This window comes from Pongo pygmaeus, chromosome 1 (assembly GCF_028885625.2).
Source record: "Pongo pygmaeus isolate AG05252 chromosome 1, NHGRI_mPonPyg2-v2.0_pri, whole genome shotgun sequence".
Classification (NCBI taxonomy): domain Eukaryota; kingdom Metazoa; phylum Chordata; class Mammalia; order Primates; family Hominidae; genus Pongo; species Pongo pygmaeus.
Genome location: NC_072373.2, coordinates 120,727,486 through 120,751,657, shown reverse-complemented (window position 1 = coordinate 120,751,657; position 24,172 = coordinate 120,727,486). Strand labels below are relative to the sequence as shown.

The following is a 24,172-nucleotide window of genomic DNA, read 5'->3' as shown; positions in this document are numbered from 1 at the left end:
GTCTGGGAGGAGAGGAGCGCCTCTGCCCGGGCGGCCCCGTCTGGGAAGTGAGGAGCGCCTCTGCCCGGGCGGCCCCGTCTGGGAAGCGAGGAGCGCCTCTGCCCGGCCGCCCTGTCTGGGAGGTGTACCCAACAGCTCCGAAGAGACAGCGACCATCGGGAGCCGGCCATGAGGACGATGGCGGTTTTGTTGAAAGGAAGGGGGGGGGAAGTGTGGGGAAAGGAAGGAGAGATCAGATTGTTGCTGTGTCTGTGTAGAAAGGGGTGGGCATAGGAGATTCCATTTTGTTCTGACTAGGAGAAATTCTTCTGCCTTGGGATGCTGTTGATCTATGGCCTTTCCCCCAGCCCCATGCTCTCTGAAACATATGCTGTGTCAACTCAGGGTTAAATGGATTAAGGGCGGTGCAAGATGTACTTTGTTAAACAGATGCTTGAAGGCAGCATGCTCTTTAAGAGTCATCACCACTCCCTAATCTCCAGTACCCAGGGGCACAAACACTGCAGAAGGCCGCAGGGTCCTCTGCCTAGGAAAACCAGAGACCTTTGTTCATGTGTTTATCTCCTGACCTTCTCTCCACTATTATCCTATGACCCTCCCATATCCCCCTCTCCGAGAAACACCCAAGAATCATCAATAAATACTTCATAAATTAAAAAAAAAAAAAAAAAAAAGAAACAAAAATAACAGCTCTGGCCAGGCACGGTGGCTCACGCCTGTAATTCCAGCACTTTGGGAGGCCAAGGCAGGCAGATCACTTGAGGTCAGGAGTTCAAGACCAGCCTGGCCAACATGGCGAAACCCCATCTCTACTAAAAATACAAAAATTAGCTGGGCGTCATGGTGCGCACCTGTAATCCCAGCTACTTGGGAGGCTGAGGCAGGAGAATTGCTGGAGGTGGAGGTTGCAGTGAGCCTGAGATCGCACCACTGCACTCCAGTCTGGGCGACAGAGCGAGACTCTGTCTCAAAAAAAAAAAAAAAAAAGTAATAGCTCTTTCCCAAAACAAACCCCCTTCTTGCCTGGGGACTAGACTGCCTCCTTTGTAGGACTAACAAATTAGCCACAAGATTAGAAATTACAGTTTAGAAGTCATAGAACTGGAGGCTACGAGATTCTGACCCTCCCCATATTGCTCCTGGGGATAACATCATTATTGTAAAACCTAAGATCAGAGATTGAGATTTTCCCAGACTCTGCACTTGATGGATCAGCTGCATCTGCCGTATCGGTAAACTGGCTCATCTTGTGGCCCCACCCAGGAACTGACTCAAGAAGACAGATTTGACTCCCTATGATTTCATCTCCAACTCAACCCATCAGCACTCCCAATTTACTAGAAGTGAACCCACCCACCAAATTATCCTTAAAAACTCTGATCCTGGAATGCTCAGGGAGAGTGATTTGAGTGATAAAACTCCAGTCTTCTGCACCGCTGGCTCTGCATGAATAACTCTTTCTCTATTGCAATTCCCTTGTCTTGAATAAATTGGCTCTATCTAGGCAGAGGGCATGGTGAACCTATTGGGTGATTACCTAATTCGACATATTCATACTCTTGAGTTCGAATTTATACATATTGTTAGGCTTTTATTAGTCAACTTTCACAATATATTAAGGATAGAAAGTTCTCTAAATCTTGGATAAAAGAGACAGAAGACACACAAAAGTTATACAGGCCAGGCACAATGGCTCACACCTGTAATCCCAACACTTCAGGAGGTTGACTCAGGAGAATCACTTGAGGCCAAGAGTTCAAGACCAACCTGGACAAAGCAAGACCCATTTTTAGAAAAATTATTTTTTGTTAATAAGTTATACAGTTGCCAAGGATTAAAAAGCAAATTAGTAGAAGAACTTTAGAAAGAAATCTAAGAAACTGATTATGGACTTCATCCATTGGACCTCACTTTCTCCAAGTAAACTGAAAAAATAACATTCTTTTGAAAGCCAAAGACTGAGGAACAGAAACAGTTTTAAATGTCGAGGTCTTTATTGAAATAATAGCACAGTTACACTTCTAATACCCTTTCCACTTGTATACAACAGATGAAAAATGCTTGCTACATACAGTGCACAGACAGTTCAATAATGAGAATACAACTGCATTTGAAATAAATAAAATCGCCTATTTAAATAATTTAAAGTAAAATTACTGTACAATATGAAAATAAAGATACATAAATGTTAGAATCTACAAAGCTGTAGAAATAAAATCATTATTCTGCATTACACAAAACAGTGCAAGAAAAAAATCCAAATAAGCTTTTGGAGTGCAAAGTTTAAATCTTCCATTTTAAATTATCATGCAGACATAGCATTTCAAGCCATGCTATGGTCTATGTCAAGGATTTTAATTTTTAAGGAGAAAAATGCTAGCCAGTAAATTTAGTGTACCATCAAGTGTTGCATCACATAACTGCTGCTGCTCTGCTTCTACAGTTCAGTTTGGAAGGGAGGTATCCTGTTGCATTCAAAAAACTGTAGTTAACAAGTTTCTGAAGCAAACACATTTACCTTTTAGCCTGAAACAAAATTATATGACAAAATAATCATATCCCTGGGTTTAAGAAAAAAGAAAGGGCCTATACCATGTAGTGAACTAAGAAGCAGTTTTTCATTCATCTTGAAACTCCATAATGATCCTTAAGTGAAAGCAACCATGTAACTTTTGAGTGACATATATTATGGAATTCTGACCTCTAGAAGACAAGTGATAATACAATATGGGATCGTGAGAAGAGCAAAAGTAATTCTGAACACCTGGGAAGTTTAATCTGGGAGGAACTTGGTTGCATTACATTTAATAATATAGTTGAAGTATAATTCCATTTCAATGTGCATATAAAACTGTTATTTAGGCAAAGACCAAGGAATGCATTTAATACTAAACCGTAAACACATTGTCCATCTTGACTTGGAGTGCACACCAACAACGGAAGAGCTCTTCTGCAGACTTTGGCAACGAGACTACATATAGCAGGTCACAGCAGCACGAGCTCACATGGAAGACTGAAAGCACTGCGGAATAACACCACCCAACACCTCCTATCAGTGGGATACATGGTAATACGGGGCCTCTTCGTGCTAAACCACTTTCCTGGACACTATGTTCTTCAGATTTGTAATTTTCACAACTCAGTAGTCTTAAGTCTCTGTGCTTTTGCTGCATAGACTGACATGCGGTGTGCTCTACCCATTGTAAGTCCAGAGGGTGACAGTTCTATCTGCAGAGGATGACAGGAAGGAAAGATCCTGGGTGTGCCATCTGCACTGAATCACTTTGTCCTTGTGCTCCCCCACCACCATGATAGGAAGCTGCTTGGTGAGGTCCCCTAAATTAGAAAAGAGATGTTGATTTACAATGCAAAATAAGTATATGTATGGATTTTATAGACTTCCTGTTACTTTAAGACATTACAGTATAAAAAATCTTAAACTACATTAATATAATACATTGAAAGGTTTCTACAGGGATAAATTACTAACTACCTAATTATGCTATTAGTATTTGGTAACATATACCCACACAGCAACATTTGACAAGTTGCCTCTCTCTCTCTCTCTCAGAAATTCTCTCAACTTGATTTCTCCCTGATTTCAGTGCCACTCCATCTTTCACTAGTTTCCCTTTTCTTCTTGACTTAAAGCTTGGTGAATCCCAGGAGTCAACCCTCAGATTTCTTCTCTTCTCTCTGTACCTAACTTCCTAAAAAATTTCATCTAGCAACATGGCCATTTATGTATTTACAATTCATACATATTTTATCTCCAATCTTGGTTCTCACCTGAGCTCCAGACTAGTATCCAGATAGTCATTCAACATCTCACTTGATTGTCTGATAGTCATCCTAATTTAAACTTGTCTAAAACCAAACTCTTGGTTTTCTTGCCTAAACCTGTTCCTCCCCTCACCTGCCTCCCTTATCTCAATGGCACCATCTGGTTGCTTATGACAAAAACCTAGGAATCGTCATTGATTCCTTTTCCCCTCACTCCCCAAATCTAATCCAAACAAAATATATCTCAAATTTAGTCATTTCTTACTACCTTCATCTCCACCACCCTAGTCCAAGCCACCATCATCTCACCTGAACTATTCCAACAGCCTCCTCACTGACATTTATATTTCTACTCTTGCCCCCTTACAATCTACTCTCCCTACAGAACCCCAAATTCTCTAAAAATATAATTCAGCTCCTATCCCTTCCATTTAAAATCTTCCAAAGGCTTCATGTTATACTTTTTAAAATGCTTATAGGCCACCAACTATAATAAATGTACCACTGTGGAAGGGGATAGTGATAATGGGGGAGGCAGGCTATGCACGTGTGAGTCAGGAGTATATGGGAAATCTCTGTATCTCTCAATTTTGCTGTTAACCTATAACTGCTATTAAAAATAAAGCCCTTAAAAAAAATGTCTATAGGCCGGGCACGGTGGCTCACGCCTGTAATCCCAGCACTTTGGGAGGCCAAGGCGGGCAGATCACGAGGTCAGGAGATCAAGATCGAGGCTAACACGGTGAAACTCTGTCTCTACTAAAAATACAAAAAATTAGCCGGGTGTGGTGGCGGGCGCCTGTGGTTCCAGCTACTCGGGAGGCTGAGGCAGGAGAATGGTATGAACCTGGGAGGCGGAGCTTGCAGTGAGCCAAGATCGCGCCACTGCGCGCCAGCCTGGGCGACAGAGCGAGACTCCGTCTCAAAAAAAAAAAAAAAAAAAAAAAAGTCTATAAAACCCTGCCTCTGATTTATTCTTCTGTGTCTCTATCTCTTAGTTCACTAAGTTCCGGCCACATTGGCTTCTTGTAGTGTCATGAATGTGCTAAGCTGGTTCCTACTTCAGCATCTTTATACTTGCTATGTGCTTCTCCTAGGGTCCTGGCCTGGCTTGTTCCTCCTCATCATTCTGGTCTCTATGCAAATGGCATTTCCTTGGAGAGACCTACTCCAATTATCCTATTTAAAATAGCCTTCCCCCTGCAGTGAGCTGAGATGCACCACTGCACTCCAGCCTGGGCAACAGAACAAGACTCTGTCTCAAAATAAATAAATAAATAAATAGCCTTCCCCTATTCACCCTAGTCACTATCTCCCTACCATACTAATTTTTTAAACAGCACTAATACCTAAAATTACATTGTTTATTGTTTTACTTTTTATTGACCTCTAAAATATAAGCTCCATCAGGGAGGGAATTAACTGTCTTATTCTCATCTGTCAGTCCCTAATTGATATACAATAAATATTTGCTTGATGAATGTTTAAAACTAAAACTAGATACTAAGACCTAATTACAAAGATTGTATGCTAATGATTTTTTAATGTAGAAGCTAACAACAGTACACAAATCCATCATTTATCTCAGAATGAGTCACTATAAATAAATGTTGATTTTAAAAAATATCTTAAGCAGAGGCAGGAGGATCACTTGAGGCCTGGAATTCAAGACCAGCCTGGGCAACATGGCAAGATCCCGTCTTTACAAAAAAATTTTAAAAATTTGTCATCCATGGTGATGCACAGATGTAGTTCCAGCTGTTCGGAGGCTGAGGCAGAAGGATCGCTTGAACCCAGGAGGTCAAGGGTGTAGTGAGCAGTAATCGTGCCACTGCATTCCAGCCTGGGTGAAAGAGTGAGACCCTGCCTCAAAAAATAAAAATAAAAAATTAACAATAAGGTTGGGCATGATGGCTTACACCTATAATCCCAGTACTCTGGGAGGCCAATGCAGGCAGATCGCTTGAGCTCAGAAGTTCGAGACCAGCCTGCGCAACATGGCAAAACTTTGTCTCTACAAAAGATATAAATATTAGCCAGGTGTGGTGGCATGCACCTGTAGTCCTAGCTACTTGCAGGGCTGAGGTGGGAGGATCACTTGAGCAGGGGAGATAGAGGATACAGTGAGCTAAGATCACACCACTGCACTCCAGCCTGGGCGACAGAGCGAGACCCTGTCTCAAAAACAAAAACAGGCTGGGCATGGTGGCTCATGCCTGTAATCCCAGCACTTTGGGAGACGAAGGCAGATGGATCACTTGAGCCCAGGAGTTCTAGACCAGCCTGGGCAACATAGTGAGCCCCTGCCTCTATAAAAACAAAAACAAAACCTAACAATAAGACTATTCACTGCTTATTTAATAATTTGCTATTATATATCTTAATACAGTCTCAGAATTTGCTCAATAAATACTATAAAATAATTGAAAATATTATATAATCAACCACATCACATTAACAAAAAACCAAAGGTCCCGAATAGAACAGGAAAGACTAAAAACAGAGAAGTCGATCTCAATCACCTTGTAGGTCTGTCACCTTTATTTTCATATCATAAGAGCCTGTTAGCAAGTAGTGAGCTCCAGGGGAGAATCGAACAGAGCGAACATCACTGGAATGAGGATGATAACTTTGTACCATTCTTCCTCCTCTTATGTCATACAACATGCAGCTAGAATCTTCTTGACCTGTGGCTAAGAGACGACCACTGGGATCTACAGCTACAGATGCCACTGCACTGCCTGTAGTGGTAGGAATGAAAGTTTAAATACAGAAAGTCAATATACCCAAATGGCAACACGGCTAATTATGTCCATTGAACCATATACTAACGATTTAATGTAGTTTATCAATACTGTTCAGCTATGAAAAACTCCAAATTAACAGTTAACCAATAAACACTTGTGTCCTTTTAAGGCCCAAAGCCTAATCAAAATTTTGTAAGAAACGAGAAAGTCCATTTTTTGTCATTTGAGAGAACTGTGTGCAACAGCATCACCTATAGTGCAATAGATGAGCCATGCTACAGAAACCACTTTTCTCAATCCAGTGTTTTCACTACTGAGTAAGTGTCTAGAAATGCTCCTATACCCAGCTAAGAGTGTAGTTAAAGAGACAAGAAATTCAGTAACAAAACATATTTTAGGACAACAGTATAGGAAATATACTAAAGCAACACATGATTACTGCCAATAGGAACTGTGAACAGAAAATAAGCTCTTGGGGGCATATATTCAGGGCAACTTGAATCCCTGTCTCCCAGAAATAAATAATTTTATTTTATAAATTATTATAATTAATAATTATTTTGTTAATTAATTATACGGGCTGGGCGCGGTGGCTCATGCCTGTAATCCAGCACTTTGGGAGACTGAGGCAGGCGGATCACAAGGTCAGGAGATCGAGACCAGCCTGGCCAACATGGTGAAACCCCATCTCTACTAAAAATACAAAAGTTAGCTGAGCGTAGTGGCACGTGCCTGTAATCCCAGCTACTCACAATGCTGAGGCAGGAGAATCGCTTCAACCTGGGAGGCGGAGGTTGCAGTGAGCTGAGATTGCGCCACTGCACTCCAACCTGGGCGACAGAGTGAGACTCCATCTCAAAAAAATAAATAAATAAATTTTTTTGAGACAGAGTGAGACCCTGTCTCAAAAAAATAAATTAAAAAAAAAAAAAAGTTTGAGTAACACTGCTCTAGACCAAAGTGGTCTAGGAAGACTTCATAAAAAAATGGGACACAAGTTAGACCTTGAAAAACAATAAACAGCATAAATAAGAGTATGTATATATGTATACACAGGCGAACACATACATTTGTATGTAATAAAGAATAATCTTTTCTTGAAATATTGAAAGAGAAGAGGGCTATTACGATCAGGAAGAATTACATGAGAAAAAGTTTAGAGGAAAAGTATAAAACAGCTTACAGGAAGATAGATCAGTTTGGCTGGAGTTAAAAGTTTAACTTTTAATAAAAGTTAACATGAAAGGCAGCTTGAAACTGAAATGCAAAAGGTAGGTTAAGGCCAGGCCGTCAAGCGCCTAAATCTCAAACTGCAGAGTTTTGAACTTGTCTCTGTAAACGGTAAAGCAACATTGTAGGTTTCTAAGCAAGAGAATTACATGATTCGAGCAGTACTTTGAGTAGATTAATCTAAGTGAAAATGTGTATCAAATTAAAGTGGAAAGATTGTAGAACAAAAGAGGCCACTAGAAGACAAGAAAGATTTCAGGAACAAAACCTGAATAAACAGTCAACAGTCTTGGAAATTAACTGCCTGAGTGGGGCAGTTAATTAAAATAAAGCAAACATGAGTCCCAGATTTCAAATCTAGTTGCATGAGAAAATAAGAGAACCATTATCAAAACTAGGGAAGATGAAAAAAAAAACAGTAAGGAAGGTGGGAAGAATAACTGATTTAGAGGAGAAATACAAAGAGTTTAGTTTTACACATACAAAGTTTATAGTGTCAACAAAAATCTTCATTCATTTACTCAAAAAAGTTATTAAATCACTACTCCCTTAGGCCAGGCACTATGGTAGGTGCTAAATCTCTTCTGAAAATAAAACAGGTATCATTGCTGCCTTGATGAAACTTAAAATCTATTGGAGGAGGTAAGCACTAAACAAGTAAACGAGTACATAATTTTAAATAGTGATAAGAGTTCAATAATAGGAAATAATGGTGAGGTCCCAATTAGGTAAGTCAAAGAAGGCCTCTCTGGCTAGGTGGCATTGAAGTTAAGACCTAAAGACAAGAAGGGCCTAACCATGAGAAGACAAGAAGAGGAACATTTCCAACTAAGGAAACAGCATATGGCTTTACTGGACATGGGAGGAGCTTGGCATGTTCCAGGAATTGAAAAGAAAAAAGTAAGTGATCTGTGATGAGACTAGAAGGGTAAAAATGCCAAATCAAGCAGGCTCCTGTAGGTCGTGATAACAAGTGTGTACTTTAAGATTTAAAGTCACTGAAGGTGTGAGGTGACCAGGTTTATTTTTTCAAAAGCATACTTTGACTGCTAAGGGGATCGCAGACTAAAGGGAGCACAAGTGAAAGTGTATGGTAAGGAAGCTATTGCAGTGGTTCAGTTGAGAGATGATGGTGGTTTATCCTATTTATCCTAGAGTGGTAGCAATAAAGAGGAAGATAGGTAACTGGGTTTTTTTGTTGTTTTTTTTTTTTTGAGACAGAGTCTCACTCTGTCGCCCAGGCTGGAGTGCAGTGGCATGATCTCGGCTCACTACAACCTCCGCCTCCCAGGTTCAAGCGATTCTCCTGCCTCAGCCTCCCCAGTAGCTGGGATTACAGGTGCCCACCACCACGCCCAGCTAATTTTTTTGTATTTTTAGTAGAGGCAGGGTTTCACCATGTTGGCCAGACTGGTCTCGAGCTCCTGACCTCAGGAAATCCACCCACCTCAGCCTCCCAAAGTGCTGGAATTACAGGTATGAGCCACCACACCCGGCCAGGTGCGACTCCTGGAACATTTAACTTTTAGATCATGTAGCTGAGGCATAAAGTTGTTATATACCATGTTTGGTATAAGTTTGTCTTACTGTTTCTCTACTAAGAACCCTTTTTAAGGCCAGGCGCGGTGGCTCACACCTATAATCCCAGCACTTTGGGAGGCCAATGCGGGCAGATCACCTGAGGTCAGAAGTTCGAGACCAGCCTGGCTAATAAGGTGAAACCTCGCCTCCACTAAAAATACAAAAATGAGCTAGGCGTGGTGGTGCCTGGCTGAGGCATGAAAATCACTTGAACCCAGGAGGCAGAGGTTGCAGTGAGCTGAGATTACACCATGGCACTCCACCCTGGGCGACAAAGTAAGACTCTCAAAAACAAAAACAAAAATGAGCTGGGCGTGGTGGCACGCACCTGTAGTCCTAGCTACTTGGGAGGCTGAGGCAGGAGAATCACTTGAACCTAGGAGACGGAAGTTGCAGTGGGCAGAGATTGTGTCACTGCATTCCAGTCTGGGCGACAAAAGCGAAACTCTCTCTCAAAAAAAAAAAATAAATAAAAGAAACTCTTTTTAAATGTGGCTTGTTATTGTAGCACTTTTTACACTGAAACTATACTTGAACAATTCCAAGCTGTATATACTATATGAAGCTTGTCCTCTGAATGTGTTTTAATTTCTACATGAAATTTCATATCTTACAGTGTCCCATAAATAAAGATTAAAGTCCATCCTTTTCTTTAATTTAAAAAAAAAAAAAAAAAAAAAAAAAGGCCAGGCGCGGTAGCTCCCACCTGTAATTCCAGCACTCTGGAAGGCCGAGGCAGGTGGATCACGAGGTCAGGAGATCGAGACCATCCTGGCTAACATGGTGAAACCCCGTCTCTACTAAAAAATATACAAAAAAATTAGCCGGGCATGGTAGCAGGCGCCTGTAGTCCCAGCTACTCGGGAGGCTGAGGCAGGAGAATGGCGTGAACCCGGGAGGTAGAGCTTGCAGTGAGCCGAGATCACGCCACTGCACTCCAGCCTGGGCAACCTGGGTGACAGAGCGAGACTCCATCTCAAAAGAAAAAAATAAAAAAGAATTTTATGAGCCTAGCACACAGAATAGGTTTCAGCTAGAGATTAAAATATAAGTCTTTCAGCATATGAGTTACACTTAAAGCCGGGGAAATGGATGCAATCATCTAGAGAAAGAAAAGAGACTAAAGTCCTGAGCCCTAGGGAATGCCAGAATTTAGAATGTGAGCAAAGAGAAAGAGCCAGCAAAGGAATAATTACCCAGAAAGGTAAGAGAATAGCAGAAAGCCCAAAAGAAAAGTGGAAGAAGTCAACTGTGTTGCATGACACTGAGAGCTGAAGCAAAATTAGGATATAAAAGTGATTTGACAACCGGAAGTTTGTTGGTGATCTTGAAAAAGATAGCATTCATTATAATGGTTGCAGCAGGAACCAGATTAGAATAAGTTAAAGACTGAGGGTAAGGAAATGGCTAACAGTATATATAGGCAAGACTTTTGAGATATCTGAGTAAAAAAGGAAGCAAAAATTGAGGGTAAGAGCTGGAAGGGGGATAAGGAGATCAAGAGATGAATTTTTGGCATTGCCAATTCTAAAAAATGTTTGTATGTGCATGATAGAGAAGCAGAGGAGGAGAGATACAGTAAGAGGAAGACATTAATGTTATCAGAGAGAGGAGACGACCAAAAACTAGAAGTCCCTGAAATGGAGAAAAAGGGCCTGAAAATAATGTAGAAAGCTAGAGTTTAAAAATAAATTAGTGGTAAGTGTATAGAAACTACACAAATAAACAAACAAACAAACACAATTATTAACCCCAAGGAAAATATACACAGGAAAAAAAATAAGCTATGAATGGCATCGTCCTGGTTAAAATAATGTAAACAATGACTAACTGAGCTAACCAAAATTGATATATCAAAAAGATGCAGAGGGGCTGGGCAGGGTGGTGTGTACCTATGGTCCCAGCCACTCGGGAAGCTAAGGCGGGAGGATGGCTTGAACCTGGAAGTCAAAACTGCAGTAAGCCATGACTGCAACACTGCATTCCAGACTAGGTGACAGAACAAGACCCTGTCTCAGAACAAAAAAAAACAAAAGATGCAGAGAGGGGAAAAATATATGTGAATGTGGGATGATGGGAGTTGGAAAGGCACATGAAAAAGTTATATCTTAATCTTCTATGGTAGGAAGTCAATAAATAGTCCTAAAGATAAGAAAATAAATAAATACGAATATTTCCCTTATTCACATACAAATTCTTCCTCTCTCCACATCTTTTCAATATAGTTATATCAGTTGTGGTTAGATCAGTAGTCATTGTTTACATTATTTTAACCAGGGCAATGCTGTTTTTCTTAATAAGCCTTATTGAATTGCTTGATTTCTTAAACCAGGGGTCCCCAAGCCCCAGGTCACTGACTGATAGCAGTCTATGGCCTGTTAGGCACTGGGCCACACAGCACGAGGTGAGCGACAAGTGAGTGAGCATTACCACCTGAGCTCCGCCTCCTGTCAGATCAGTGGTGGCATTAGATGCTCATAGGAGCGGGAATCCTATTGTGAACTGCGCATGTAAGGTATCTAGGTTGCGTGCTCCTTATGAGAATCTAATGCCTGATGATCTGCAGTGGTTTCATCCCTAAACCATCCCTACCCCTTCCCACCCCACCCATGGAAAAATTGTCTTCCACGAAACTGATTCCTGGTGGGTGCCAAAAAGGTTGCGGACTGCTGGGGGACTGCTGCCTTAAACTATGTCATATATTAATTTTGAAAATGATACAAACTAAATTTTAACGAATCAATGATCATGGACTCAAATGTGCTGTAAAACATCATATCTGGTTTGAATCAAAGTGCAAAAAAAAGTCCATGAAACTCAAAAGAATAAACAAGGCATTAAAAAAAAACACCAAAAATTTAGAATACAAGGCAGACCTTTTCACCTGGAATAGTACCATAGAATTCTCTTCTAATTCTGCTATTAAAAACTACAAAGGACCAGGCGTGGCAGATAATTGTGTCACTCTTAGATACCATGCTTAAAAGGTGGTACAACGCAGCTGGGAGTGGTGGCTCATGCCTGTAATCCCAGCACTTTGGGAGGCTGAGGCAAGCAGATCATGAGGATAGGAGATCGAGACCATCCTGGCCAACATGGTGAAACCCCGTCTCTACTAAAAAATGCAAAAAATTAGCTGGGCATGGTGGCGGCCTCCTGTAGTCCCAGCTACTCGGGAGGCTGAGGCAGGAGAATGGCGTGAACCCGGGAGGCGGAGCTTGCAGTGAGCCGAGATCGCACCACTGCACTCCAGCCTGGGCGACAGTGTGAGACTCCATCTCAAAAAAAAAACTAAAAGGTGGTACAATGCAAAGAACAGTACATGGAACAATCCAAGACATACTGTTAAGTTTAGAAAGAGAAATTTGTAGTGCATGCTACCATTTCTCTGTGTGTGTGTGTGTGTGTGTGTGTGTGTGTGTGTGTGTGCGCATTTGTGTTTACAGGAGAAGGGAGATTAGGGTACATACAAACTTTCTGGTTATATGTTTATAGAATATTTCTGGAAGAATAAATAAGAAATTGGTCCTTTAGTGAAAGAGAGACCAAGAAATAGGAATGAAAAGAAAATAGTACACTCTTTTGTTCAATTTCACTTTTTGCCATGTGCATGCATTTTAAAAAATGTTTCTAAAGGTCTGAGTTCTAAAATGGCCCTGCTAACAGACAATCTGGGACATTATATTTAATCTCCCTGGGCCTTGGTTCCCTAAGCTGAATATTATTTTTACAAATAAGGTAACAAATGAAAGTATTTTGAAAGAACTGAAAGTAACTAATAAAATATCAAGTATTTATTTCACAATTTTTTCTATTTTTTATATTGCAGGGAGGAGGAAGTAGGCTAGTGTAATTTACAAAGTTTTTTTCTCATATATATCATTTAAAGAAAAACCTACCAGTTCCATGAAATGTTGTGCCAACAACACGAACACAACTTGGTACTCGAAGATCCCAAAATCTAACGGTCTTATCTTGGGAACCAGATGCAATCATCCAGCCACTCCAGGTATAAAGTGCTAAAATATGCCCTATAAAAGATCATATACTCAATTATTAAGGTGGGAGAGTATCTTTCCATAACATATTCAAAGCTAAGCACTCTAGAGTCGGGCAAGGTGGCTCATGCCTATAATCCCAGCTACTCAGGAGGCTGAGGCAGGAGGACTGCTGGAGGCCAGGAGTTCGAGGCTGCAGTGAGCTATGATCAAGCCACTGCATTCCAGCCTGGGCAACAGTGCAAGACCCTGTCTCTAAAAAAAAAGAAAAAGCTAAGTACTCCTTATTTACAGGGCAAGTGGTGGTCTGGTGAGTCAAATATACTATGTGATAGAGATTTTTCACATTTATCAAATAGATTGACAATTTTAAAAATAAAATAAAACTCAGTAAAATGCACAACATCAAAACCATACTAGGCCAGGCATAGTGGCTCATGCCTGTAATCCCAACACTTTGGGAGGCCGAGACAGGATGATTGCTTGAGCCCAGGAGTTCAAGACCAGTCTGGGCAACATAGTGAGACCCCATATCTACAAAAAAATTTTAAACTAGCCAGGCATAGTAGCACGTGCCTATAGTCCCAGCTACTCAGGAGGCTGGGTGGGAGGATCACTTGAGCTCAGGAGGGTGAGGCTGCAGTGAGCTGTGATTGTGCCACTGCACTCTGGACAGTAAGAGCAAGACCCTGTCTCCTAGAAAAGAAAATGCAGAGAGGAAAAAAAAGCACAGATTGAACAAAAAGAAAAACAGCACTTGAAACTGATATTACATACCAGTATGTCCACTCAAAGCATGGAGGCCCTGTCCTCTTTGACAATCTGTTGTATAAATGTTACAATCCCCTGCTCCAGCACTTATTAAAATAGCTCCTCCGCTTTCTGGGCCTTCCATAAATGCCAAGTCTCTAATTGTTCCATCATGCATACTAAATTCCAGATCTGGTCCTGAAACAGTAGTAAGAATTAAAAAAAAAAAATGCTGCTCAACTTACTGTGATAACTTGAGATTGCTAAACTACCTCAAAACTGGTCAAGAATAATGGTTTAGAAATATGGTTTGTATTTTCATTTAGGGATTGGTATTATAAGCAGTTTCACTTTACTGAGCAAAGAATTTTATCAAAATAGCTATTACCATAGGGTTATCTTGTCTCTTATCCCAAAGAAAAAGAAGACAGGTGATTTTTAGAAAACATCTGGTAGCTATTTAAAAGTTATTTTTCTAATAATAATTTTATAAAACTCAAACACCACCTAGACACCTGTAAGAATTTACTAAGAAAGAGTAATACCTCATGAATGTAACTAAACAATTAGAATTATTTAAAAAATTCTTCTTTAAGATTATATTCTTGGATTTCATTAAAGACAATACAGAAATACAACATGGAGAAAATAAAACGTATACACTGGTAAGCTAGCTACTGCTTACATACTTGGGCCCTACCTGTTGCGTTACAAGTCTCTGCATTGAAGGGCAGCACTTTGACGTATTTGTCATTTGATCCTGTTGCTAATAACTGCCCACAAGGACTCCAGGCCACACAGTAAATGGATCCTTTATGATGTTTATTCCTTTTAAAACGTACCACCGGCTGCTTAGGAGTCTCATGTGCACTGAAAAGAAAAATTACAGAAATATATTTCAATTTCTTGCTTGCTACAATCAGTTATTATGAGGTTCCATATTATAGTTGTTCTTGAAGGAAGGAGAAAAAGCGTGTCAGACAACAGCTTATTAATAGTTTTCAAAATCATAGAAGACATAAAATTAGAAGCATACTTAACACCCAAAAAGTAAAATTATAAACCAAATCACACTAAACTAACTCTCATTTCAGATGACAAAGGAAACAGGATATACGACTTTAAAAAAAAAATCTCCATTTCTCATATTTTTCATGGATTTTAAACTCAGAAACAAAAAAGAAAATTAAAAAAGCTAACAATGCTTCCAAATTTAAAAAAAATGCAATAAGCATGTAATAAACATATAATAAACACATAATAAACATGTAATAAACATATAATGTGAGCAATGTGCAAGAGTTCTGTCCAGAGTTTAAAATCTGGTACAGGTAGATATTGTCATGAGACTACCCATATACAGTAAGGCAAGTATAAGTTGTTATATAGTCCAGTATAAAGCACTGGGCCTTAAAGGATAAGGCAAATTTTTACAGAAAAAGAAGAAGGCAGGAGAACCACTTTAGTGACAATAAAATATAGTAGGGAAAGTACTGGCTGAGCATGCAGCAATGGAAAGAGTCTGTGGGGCTAGCAGTGAAAAGCATGAGGTATTTAGTAGAGTGAGCAGGAGTGATGTGGTGGGTGAGGCACTGCAGGCTCAGCTGTGGAGAGTTCCAAATGCCATGCTCCTCAAGAGTTTGTCCTTTAATGACAGTCGAACATTGGCTTAGTGGGGTAACAGCATTTTATCTACACTTTGAAACACGGACTAATATGACACTAAAGATTTCTAAATCAGGTATAATGATAAAATCAAGTCTATGTAAGAAAATGTACATGTTTCTGGAGATTCATCCTGAAGGACGAAAGGGTTAAATGACATATCTAAGATTTAAATACTTTAGCAAACGAACAAAAAAAGATGAATAAAGCAAATGTGACAAAAATCTTGACAACTATTGCATTTCAGCATACTAGTCTACTTTTGAGTCTTTGAAAATGTTCATAATTAAGAAATTTTTAAAAAACAAACAAGAAGACTGACAAATCTCTAATACCTAAAAAGTGTTTAATATTGATCTAGGCAGGGTGTGATGGCTCAGGCCTGTAATCCCAGCACTATGGGAGGCTGAGGAGGGCAGATCAAGAGGTCAGGAAATCAAGACCATCCTGGCCAACATGGTGAAACCCTGTCACTACTAAAAATACAAAAATCAGCTAGGCATGGTGGCGCATGCCTGTAGTCCCAGCTACTCAGGAGGCTGAAGCAGGAGAATCACTTGAACCCAGGAGGTGGAGGTTACAGTGAGCTGATGTCGTGCCAAAGCACTCCAGCCTGGCGACAGAGTGAGACGCTGCCTCAAAACAAAAACAAAAACAAAACCCAAAAAACTGATCTAGAGAACAGACCAGATAAAAAGATTTTATTTTCAGCTGCACAACCAATTATCACCAAGTCCCACTGATTCCTTCCTTAAATGGATTATACCTCTCAAATCCACCCACTTTGCTCCACCTCCATTGCCATCAAATACAAACAGCTTCCTCCCTCCCTCCCAGTGTCTCCTCTTATTGCCATCCAATCACAGGCAGAGTGATCATCTCAAAATACATTTACACTTGATCTGCTACTTTCAGTGGTGTCCCACTGCACTCAGCGTAAAATATAAAATGGCTAGAAAGCTCTGCCTCATTTAGTTCATGTCTATGTCTGCGGCCTTATCAAAATCAAGCTCATAATTTTCCAACCAATCTGAATTTATTTCAGTTCCTAAAAAAAGCCAAGCCCTTTCTCACCTCACGTTCCCTCTATATTATTCTCTTCTCCCTTCTCTTTATATAGCTAGGTTCTACTCCTCCTTAGATCTCAACTTTAGTGCCTCTTCCTCAAAGAAGTCTTTCTCTGACTCGCCAGTTTGCACCCTACCCCATCCCCATTTTATTCTCTCACAGCACATTGTAACCTTTCTTCATAACATTTACCAAAATGTATATTTGTGTTCATTTGCATTATATCCATCTTCCCCACTAAACGAGAAGTTCCATGAAGCCAATAAACATGTTTGTTTTACGTACAACTATAGTACCTAGCACACAGGAGCCCAAAATATATATTTGCTAAATAAATGTATTCATTTTCAAATCAGTTTCTTCATAGCCTATGAAACATCTGTGTCTGCATAAGAAATACAAAAGATGAGAAACAGTTACCTTAAGTTCAAGTTAACCCTAAACATACAAGTCTTTGGTTCTACCTCCATAATTATTGCTATTTCTCACTCCCTTATAGAGAATTTTGCCATTCTTTCTTAAGTATTTCAACTTAAATAATGCAGTGAGCACCAGTAAATTATAATACTATCAATTAACATGGGCCTTATTATATTCCCTTTCCCAATCATTGAATGCTACCACAGTCCAAAAGCCTAAATTATTGGTTTCAGACATAAAGATAGCAAAAAAAAAAAATGCAAATAAATGAAAAATCCCACCCCTCTGTTTCTCAAACTAGGGTTATAATTAAAAAGTCTTAAGAGGTGTAAAAGAGTAAGAGTTATATGTAAATTACATACATAATTTATAAATAGGTGTGTATGAATAGGAAAAAACACAGTATACGTAGGGTTCAGTAGAGCCAAGGTTTCAGGAATCCACTGGGGTTCTTAAAATGTATCCCTGCAAATAAGGGGGGTCTACTATATAAAGACTTTTCAGATAAAAAACAAAATACAAAAGCCATGGAAATAAAGAAGTCTAAAGCAATAAATGAGCAATGTTGTAATCAAAAACATTTTATGAAAAAATTATGAAGTTAATGACTTAAGTATATTTCCTAAGCACTGAAAGTAAAAACAGTTATTTTATAACAGAAAATAAAGTTTAATCAAAGGAAAGAAAGTAAGATTTGAAACACTACTGAATGGCAATTCTGGAAAAGGAACCTATAAGGCTAAATTAAAAACTAAGGTAAGAATGGCAGTACAAATCATTGATCCTTACCTTGGATCAATTACGTCTGGATAGGCACATACTCTCAGAGTTTTTGAATTTGAACCAACAGCATATAAACCTCCAGCTGGATGAAAAGCCACTGCTCTAACAGCTTGTGTGTCTTCTAGGATATTAATACAAACAAACTGCTTTTTTGATTTGTCATCCTATGGAAAGAATGAATATTAAAGTCATCCTATTAAAAAATGAATTTGAAAGAATTCCTCTTTCTCCAATTTTAAATTCATTTGAACTTTATTATTCTTTTTGGATCATGTTAGGTTTACTACCAATAACCATATATTCTTTTCTCTATGTTTTTCTTACTTTATTAAATCTTACTAATATCCTTTAAGAGGCAAACACACAGACAAGTAGGCTACAGTGAAGAAATCTTATTTTGGAGAGTTAAGAAATCACTAAGATACTTCCAGGTATTATCTTCAGTGATGCTTCTTATCTTTACTCTGGGACACCAGGTAATATTGAACCCCTACAGCTACCACAAATGCAGCAAATCTTTGAATCCTTTTAATAATGCACCATCAGAGGAAACATTGTTTGCAAAGTCACCCATGTTTCTCTAAGCTTCATTACAGCCCCATACATCCCTTAGCCCTCCTGCAGCCAGCTTCTCCTGGATAGTTTCTAATGGTGTTCCTTCTATCTTCCATTGTTTATAATCTGAAAATTCCATTTTACTATGTTCATGTTAACGTCCATGTCCATGGGCCATTTCTGCATTCTTTAGATGATTCTTTTAAAATGCAATATTATTGCTTTCCTTTTTTAAAAAGTTTTAATTTTTTTAATTAAAAAAAAATAGAGATGGAGTTTTGCCATGTTGCCCAGGCTGGTCTTGAACTTCTGGGCTCAAGCAATTTGCCCACCACGGCCTCTCGAAGTGCTGGTGCTGGGATTACAGGTGTGAAACACCGCACCCAGCCAATTGTTTGTTTTGTTTTGTTTTGTTTGTTTTTGAGATGCAGTCTTGCTCTGCTGCCCAGGCTGTAGTGCAGTGGCGTGATCTTGGCTCACTGCAACTTCTGCCTCCCAGGTTCAAGTGATTCTCCTGCCTCAGCCTCCTGAGCAGCTGTGATTACAGGTGCCCACCACCACGCTTGACTAATTTTTGAATTTTTAGTAGAGACAGGGTTTCACTGTGTTGGCCAGGTTGGTCTCAAACTCCTAACCTGAAGTGATCTGCTTGCCTCAGTCTCCCAAAGTGCTGGGATTACAGGCATGAGCCACCGCACCTGGTTCCAGCCAATTGTTTTTAAATACATATGATTACATGAAGTTTTTCTGACAGCAGTCTCCATATATTAAGTAGCAAATTCAAATTCCCTAATTTTTCTATTTTTCATTACTCATTGCTAAACTAAGCTCAATTCATAAACACTCAAGTTTTTCTTCAATTATTAAGACAAAATGTAAGAATAAATATGGGCCAGGCACGGTGGCTCATGCCTATAATCCCAGCACTTTGTGAGTCCGAGTTGGGCATATTGCTTGAGCCCAGGAGTTTGAAACCAGGCTGTGCAACATGGCCAAACTCCATCTCTATAAAAATGAAAAAAAAAAAAAAAATTTGTATGTGGTGGTATGCACCTGTAGTCTCAGCTACTTGGGAGGCTGAGGTGGGAGGATCAATTGAGTCTGGGAGGTTGAGGCTATAGTGAGCCTGGGCAACACCTGTCAGGGAGGGGGATGGGGGGAGGGGGGAGGGGCGGGGCACGAAGAAGGAAGGAAAGAAGTATGCATTCCTATATTGAAAGAAGAAGTATGCATTCCTATATTAAGTTCTCTTTAACTATTAAGAAAAAAAGAGCCCACTAGAAGTTCTAACAAATAGAGTATCATTTGTGTTTCTAAATGAAGGAAGTATAAAGGATTATTAATCTGCTTAAGAAAAAATGTTTACGATTATCTCTAGCAATGAATATTTCAGTATTTCAAGCTGAAATTATAAAATATCCCTTTAACAGCCTGGGCAACATGATGAAAACCCATCTCTACAAAAAAAGAGAAAAAAAATACAAAAATTAGCCGGGTGTGGTGGCGCATGCCTGTAGTCACAGCTACTCAGGGCGCTCTAGGACCCATAATGACTATAGCAACGAAAAGACTATGCCTTTCTCTACCTAAGTCTTTATTCATGCAATACATCCTCCTTGCAGGAATAGGGGGCAAACCTGATGTGTTACGCTATGTACGTCCTATGTAAGTGAATTGAATTCTGATATTATTTGTATGAATTTGACTAGAAATGTTGCATTTTCCAATAATCCATACACAGGGAATGTGACCGTTTGCAAAATTATATAATAGCATGGGGTAGATAAGAGAAAAAGGGAGGAAAAACGACTAACTAACTAAATGGCCTATAGCAGCACATCAATAATTACTAAAGATTGCTTTATAGCAAAAGCCCCACAAACTGATTTTATTTGCTGTCCTCCAGTGTGTTTTAAATTTTTGAGACAGAGTTTTGCTCTTGTTGCCTAGGCTGGAGTGAAATGGCATAATCTTGGCTCATTGCAACCTCAGCCTCCCAGGTTCAAGCGATTCTCCTGCCTCAGCCTCCCAAGTAGCTGGGATTACAGGCACCCGCCATCACACCCAGCTAATTTTTTGTATTTTTAGAAGAGATTGGGTTTCGCCGTGTTGGCCAGGCTGGTCTCAAACTCCTGACCTCAGGTGATCCACCTGCCTTGACCTCCCAAAGTGCTGGGATTACAGGAGTGAGCCACTGCATCCAGCCTTAAAATTTTTTTAAATTTGTTGTCATTTAAAAAACTAGGCGATTTCACATAAAAATCTAGATTTCTAGCTTTTCTTGAAAATCAGGTCAGGTGCAGTGCCTCGCACCTGTAATCCCGGCATTTTGGGAGGTCGAGGTGGGAGGATTGCTTGAGCCAGGAATTCGAGACCAGCCTGGGCAACGTAGTCAGACCATGTCTCTATTAATATATATACATACATACATTTTTTGGAGACAGAGTCTTGCTCTGTCCCCCAGGCTGGAGTACAATGGCGCGATCTTGGCTCACTGCAACCTCTGCCTCCCGGGTTAAAGCAATTCTCGTGCCTCAGCCTCCCAAGTGGCTGGCATTACAGGCGTGAGCCACTATGCCCAGCTAATTTTTGTATTTTTAGTAGAGACGGGGTTTTGCCATGTTGGCCAGGTTGGTCTTGAGCTCCCGACCTCAGATGATCCGCCTGCCTCGGCCTCCCAAAGTGCTGGGATTACAGGTGTGAGCCACCATGCCTGGCCTAACATTTTTTTTTAAATCAAAGGAATTGGAAACACTGGACTTGCATATTTCTAATGCAAGGGACAAATATTCCTTTGTGCTTATCATAAAAATGGTCAATTTTATTAATTTATATTATCTATTTCATCCCCAAAAGCATCTCAAATTAACACCTTTGTTTATGAAGTTAAAATCTGAACTAGGAAAATTAAGACAGAGTGAAGCTGTATACTGGCTAGGAAAGGATGTTTGCTTCCAAAGCAAAAAAACAGGTGTACCGATGAGAAGCCCAAAGAGATACCAATAATGAAATTAACCATAGGGTTCAGAGAATAACACAGAGCCTCAATTCATGTCCCAAGGCCACTACTAAGCCATTAATATGAACACTCCCACATGTCCAACTGTGCTTTCTAAGGCTCCCTCTTCAGTTACACCACTGAGAGCTCAACTGCCTTGAGCCTCGAGATAAATACCAACATTAGCAGTAATAACTACTTTTTAAAAAGTTTGTGGGTTTTTTTTGTTTTGTTTTGTTTTGTTTTTTAAGATGCGAGGTCTCACTCTGTTGCCCAGGTTGGAGTGGTGCAGCAGCTATCCACAGGTGCGATTCTAGTACTCTACAATCTCAAACTTCTGGGCTCAAGACATTCTTCTGCCTCGGCCTCCTGGGTACTGTACACCACCACGTCTGACTAAAATGGTTCTTCCTTTGAATTGAGAATTTCTTAGCAAAATTTACAGATGCATATGAAAACAATAAAACTTCCTTCCCCAAAGTATTACCTCTTCCCCTTTCGACCTTGATAGACTCCCTGGAGAATCTCCAAGAGGTGGCTTAATGACCGAATGTTCTGATGAGCTGTGGGAGTAGAAATTCAAGTACAGTTTACTCCATGTATCAAAATAGAAACTAAATTAATTTACCCTTTCAAACACTAATTTTTCTTTTTAGCAAACAATCCTAGCTGACTCCAAAGTTACTCTCTGGAGACATTTATTAAAATAGGCTCTGGATTCAGTGGCACCAATGACAGTTGTAAGGAGGAGATGAAAAGCCATTCTGGAAAGAAAATTAAGTCAAAGTCCACATATTTTATAGTGAGATGTCAAGTACCCTTCCCTTGCTTAGTTCCAGAATCCTGTTTGCTATGCTTAAATCCAACCCCAGACAGGACACTGGAGAATGCTCTTCAGGAAAATTATCTGGCCCAAGAGAAAAAAATATCAGAAACTTACAGTTTAGGGTACCTTAGTAAAACTATGTTTCCTCTTTATCAATTTTTGTGAGGCCAACAGGCAGACAGATCCACCCACATATGTAGCCCTTCCTTCCAATCAGCTTTTAAAATGTTTATTTAATATTATAAAATATAATAGAGACGGGGTCTCCCTATGTTGCCCAGGCTGCTCTCGAACTCCTGGGCTCAAGCAATCCTCCCACCTCAACCTCCCAGATTGCTGGGATTACAGGTGTGAGTCACCACACCCAGCCAGCTTTTGTTTTAATGTCTCACTGTTTACAGCCAGCCAAAGCTTTCTAGATACCTGAAAAAAGCCGAGATAAAAGGTAGAGACTAAAATCAACAGAAAAATGAACTTGGGAGAAGAGAGGCAATTTAGGGAACAAAAGCTACAAAAATATAATTTAAATCCTTAAATATAAGAAGATATAATGGATTAATAACGAAACAAGAGCAAGATCTATTTTTTAAAAAGGAAAAGAAATGAGATAATAAGAAAGACCTATTACAAAATTAAAATATGATGGTAGAAAAAAGTAAATCCATAGAAAACAGAGGTGAGGAAATTGCTAAATAATTTTTTTTAATTTCCTAGAACTTAAGTTTCCAACTTAAAAGGGCCCACGAAATACCCAGAAGAATGAGGAAAAATAGAATCACTCTAAGGTCTATTTTCTATATCATCATGAAGTTTCAGACTGTCAGGGAAGAGAAGAACCTGAAAAATTCCAGAGTAGAAGGAGCAACAGGCCTCACCCAAAGAATGAGGAATCAAACAGCCTCGCCAACATGGTAAACATGGTGAAACTCCATCTCTACTAAAAATACAAAAATTAGTTGGGTGTGGTGGTATGTACCTGTAGTCCCAGCTACTAAGGTAGCTTAGGCACAAGAATCACTTGAACCCAGGAGGCCAGGGGTTGCAGTGAGCCAAGACTGCGCCACTGCACTCCAGCCCGGGAGCCAAAGCGAGACACCGTCTCAAAAAAAAAAAAAGACAATAAGGAATCAAAATGGCATCAGACTTTTTAATCAGAACACTAAAACTGGAAGATCATGTAGCAATGCTTTTGAAATACTGAGGAATGATTTTCATCCTAGAATTCTATACCCAGCTATACTAACAAAAAAAGGTGAAAAATAAAGCAAACACATTTTTAGACATGCAAGCTCTCAGAAACTTCATGTCTAATGTACCCCTTTTCAGGAAACTGTGAGATGCTAAAAACAGGGAATCTAATAAAGAGATGAGGCAAAGGAAATCCCAGGAGAACAGTGAGGAAAGTCTCAGGATTCTATCTAGACCTACATAAAGTGATCAAAAAACAGTAAATATAAAGTGAAGCAGGAGTGATCCTGGAGGGACATCTCCCAAGGGGAAAAAATGGAAGAGAAATTTCTGATACTTTTTACAATAATGAGAGAAGTTTTATGATTTTATAATTCTGTCAAAGCACTTACAGATAATTTAGTGATAAATATTAAGAAAACTAATCATGTACAGACACATGTACACCAACTTGAGGCAATTACTATCTCCAGGAAAAACAAGAAGCTATATGAAAAAGAAATATAATCATATGGCACTACATGACCCAGTTGTAAATAACATTTACAAGGTCATAGTAATGTGATACTGATTTAAACAA

At 39.6% G+C, this 24,172-nt stretch overlaps 1 protein-coding gene and 1 pseudogene across 2 annotated transcripts in view; both read right to left on the bottom strand.

The window, feature by feature from the left end:
• Positions 1–1,975: 1,975 nt before the first annotated feature.
• The window catches only part of WDR47 (WD repeat domain 47), a 70,376-nt gene continuing 48,179 nt past the window's right edge, over positions 1,976–24,172 (bottom strand). For both annotated transcript variants that reach the window (XM_054481128.2, XM_054480431.2), the window contains 7 exons: positions 22,066–22,141; positions 18,032–18,189; positions 14,790–14,959; positions 14,117–14,287; positions 13,241–13,372; positions 6,306–6,524; positions 1,976–3,336 (listed from right to left, as the gene is read on the bottom strand). In XM_054481128.2, coding sequence (XP_054337103.1) covers positions 3,194–3,336; positions 6,306–6,524; positions 13,241–13,372; positions 14,117–14,287; positions 14,790–14,959; positions 18,032–18,189; positions 22,066–22,141 — 1,069 coding nt within the window. In that variant the 3' untranslated portion in view covers positions 1,976–3,193. The remainder of the gene's footprint in view (positions 3,337–6,305; positions 6,525–13,240; positions 13,373–14,116; positions 14,288–14,789; positions 14,960–18,031; positions 18,190–22,065; positions 22,142–24,172) is intronic.
• On the bottom strand, positions 18,466–18,758 carry LOC129033422 (NADH dehydrogenase [ubiquinone] 1 beta subcomplex subunit 3-like; annotated as a pseudogene).